The sequence below is a fragment of the Myotis brandtii genome, unplaced genomic scaffold (genome assembly GCF_000412655.1).
Source record: "Myotis brandtii unplaced genomic scaffold, ASM41265v1 scaffold513, whole genome shotgun sequence".
In the NCBI taxonomy this organism is placed as follows: Eukaryota; Metazoa; Chordata; class Mammalia; order Chiroptera; family Vespertilionidae; genus Myotis; species Myotis brandtii.
Window position 1 is genome coordinate 614937 of NW_005369552.1, and position 3254 is coordinate 618190.

At 55.9% G+C, this 3254-nt stretch overlaps 1 protein-coding gene across 1 annotated transcript in view; it reads left to right on the forward strand.

Moving 5' to 3' along the window:
• The window catches only part of PDX1 (pancreatic and duodenal homeobox 1), a 20142-nt gene that overhangs the window by 10437 nt on the left and 6451 nt on the right, over window positions 1–3254 (forward strand). The window contains exon 3 of the mRNA XM_014548531.1: window positions 2973–3250. Within this exon, the coding sequence (XP_014404017.1) occupies window positions 2973–3250 (278 nt within the window). The remainder of the gene's footprint in view (window positions 1–2972; window positions 3251–3254) is intronic.

Consider the following 3254-nt stretch of genomic DNA (forward strand, 5'->3'; position numbering starts at 1 on the left):
GAGGACGCCGCTCACCTAGGAGCCAGGCAGCTGGGCCAGGCGCCTGCGATGCTAAGTTCACTTTTGACCAAACAGAAGCGTGTGAAGGGGTCTCCCGCGCTGCTTCCCGGAGGTCCGTTTGAGGAAGGAGATGCTCTTTCCGCACAGCCAGGCCAGGCACAGGGAGCCCTGGGAGCAGGGCCCGGGCCGCGGCGGTAGCAGAAAGTCTCCCTGGAGCCGGAGGCTAAGAGCCGAGCAGCCCGGGCTCCTTCCCCGCCCCGACCTGCCGAGATTTCCGGCGCGGCCTGTGCCGCCCCCGCCACACAATGTTATCGTGTCGCAGCCACTTCTGGTCACACCTGCACTGCAAATAGTTGACTTTTCTTTCCTCCCAACTCAGGAGAGTAGGGGGAGAGACTCAGCTGGCGCCCCTCCCCCATCCCGGAGTCTGGCCGGCCCTACCTGACCCTGACCCTGGCCAGCCAAGCAGGGCTTTGGGGGGTCCGGGCTCGCCCGGGGTCCTCGGGGCTCGCCTCTCCTAGTTCACTTTTTCTGAAAGCTGAGTGTGAGGCCGGGGCGGGTCCTGAGGCAGGACAGGGCCCCCACTCAGCCGCAACCTTCCCACCTCCGGCGAAACCGCCGCTTCTGCACACACTTTCCCTGCGGCCGGGCCAGGGGCCGGAGTCTCGGGGAGGCAGGAGGACCGCGTCCTTCTATGGGGGGGAGGTGGGGGTCTCAGTCCGTAGTCTCCTGCGGGAGCTGTGCTCCCTCCAGGGCTCCCTTCCCGAAGGGCGCTGGGAGCACAGTTTCTGGCCTTCCCCGCGCTCCCGGCGGCTTCCTCCGGAAAGGGCGAGGGAGGTCCTGAGGTGGGCCACATCCCTTCCCTCCTCCCGCAGGAGTGTCCCCCTCGCTCTGGTGCAGCTTGGGCTCCAGGGGCCCAAGAAGCCAGAAAGTAAAACCCGAAGGAAAATCGGCAGCCTTGTCGGGGCAGCGAGGGACCGGGAAGGTGGCATCCCCAGGCTGGAGCTTCGGGGCTGGCGGGGCCTCTGCCTTCGCCCTCTGGCCCTTGGCAGGCTCAGCCTGCTGGGAAGGGGCCCGGACCCCTCTTTCCTGGAAGCTGCCTGGGGTGGGGGTCCTTCCAGGGGAAACTTTCAAAGGAGCCAAACTTCCAGGGTCTGTGAACCCGCCTGCCCACTCCGCCTGGGGTTCCACGCCCCTGGGAGGGCAGGATGACCCAAGGGCTTTTATTCGTAACACAGATATGAATACCAACAACAGGAACTTCCGAAGAACTTGACCTAAAAAGTGAACTGTCTCAGCCTCACTGGCCAGCTCTCCTGTTGCCATTTCCCACTAACAGCACAACAGCCTCCACCTCCACCTCCATCTCCTGCCAACTCTCCTAGCGTCTGTCTCCTGGGGTAGCGCCCAGCGCAGCCTTCACAGCGCCTCTGGCAGAAGGGGCCCTGGAGGGTGTGGGTGGAATGTGAGACCCCGGAGGGCCTTTTTAATGCTTTAAATGTTCCTCCACGCTCCCTCCCAGGCCAAGGAAGGCTTGGGAGTGCAAGACCCAGAGATGCCCTGAGGCGAGCAAGCGTCCTTCGCTGACTCAGGCCGAGCCTCTGCCCTGGCTGCTGGGAGCCAACGCTTAGCCCGGGGGAAACCCGGCAGGTTCCATGGTGTCATTAACCCTCCTCCACAGACACGCACACCAGCCTTTCAGCTCCCTAAGGCCTAGCCAACAGTCACGGGAGAAACGTTTCATACTCTGCCCAAGGACAGAGTTAGGCCTCTTCCCAGCGTTTCGGTGGAACTTGCCCCAACAGAGTCCACAGCCCCGCGTGCAGGCAGGATCTCGAATAGAAAGGAAAAGCCCAGGACCTCGAGGAGCGCGGCCGCAAACACCAGTTGTGAGCTAATCCACAGGGTCAGGCCGGACTGCTGCTTCTCACCGGCTTAGAACTGGGAGCCCTTGAGCCACCCCATCCCCTCCAGTCCCAAACAGGATTCAGTGCAGGCCTCTGCGCCGCCCCTCAACCAGGATTTAGGGTCCAGACCTAGGCGGAGGCTGACAGCGACCTTCTTAGAGGCCCAAAATAGTTTCCCTTCTTTTCTAGGACAGGGGCCCGGACGAAGTTAAAATGAGGACAATTACAGAAAATTTCCTGGCCCTCTCTACAACTATACAGAGAACTGTGGTCAGATATAACAATATATGGATATATGGATATTGTTATATAAACTCAAGGTTTTTCAGATTTTTATTAGTCAAAGGTTTTTCAAACTGAGGGTTGCACCTGTTAGTGGGTAATGAAATCAATGTACTGGGTTGAGATCTTTCTTTGAAAAAATGAAATAGTAATCAATAGGAAAAATTAGATAGCATCGTATGTGGTAAAAGTTGGTTTTATGTCCTGAAAGTGTTTGTGTCAGTTATATGAACTAGGTAGTGGTCTGAAATGTATTTTTCTTGTGGGTCATTGGCAGAAAGTTTTTTTTTTTTCAGATTTTTATTAGTCAAAGGTTTTTCAAACTGAGGGTTGCACCTGTTAGTGGGTAATGAAATCAATGTACTGGGTTGAGATCTTTCTTTGAAAAAATGAAATAGTAATCAATAGGAAAAATTAGATAGCATTGTATGTGGTAAAAGTTGGTTTTATGTCCTGAAAGTGTTTGTGTCAGTTATATATCTGTATGAACTAGGTAGTGGTCCTGAAATGTATTTTCTTGTGGGTCATTGGCAGAAAGTTTTTTTTTTTAGTTCTGTATTACAGTCATTTTATTGCCTTTGTAGGATCAAATTGGTTTAGAAATCTAATATGCACATTTCAATCAGCATCAATACATACACAAGTTAAGGGAACCCGTTCAAGAACCACTTGTTGAGAGAGCCCACCGCAGTGTCAGTAAGAGCCTTGGACCCCCCCCTCACTCCCCTCCCGCAGAAGGCAGCCAGGGTAGGGAAGCACACTCTCATGTCCTGTGTCCCGCAGGCAGTGCCTACTCCGCAGAACCCGAGGAGAACAAGCGGACGCGCACGGCCTACACTCGCGCGCAGCTGCTGGAGCTGGAGAAGGAGTTCCTGTTCAACAAGTACATCTCCCGGCCACGCAGGGTAGAGCTGGCCGTCATGCTGAACTTGACCGAGAGACACATCAAGATCTGGTTCCAAAATCGCCGCATGAAGTGGAAAAAAGAGGAGGACAAGAAGCGCGGCTGCGGGACAGCCGCCGGGAGTGGCGGGGACACGGAGCCGGAGCAGGACTGGGAGGTGA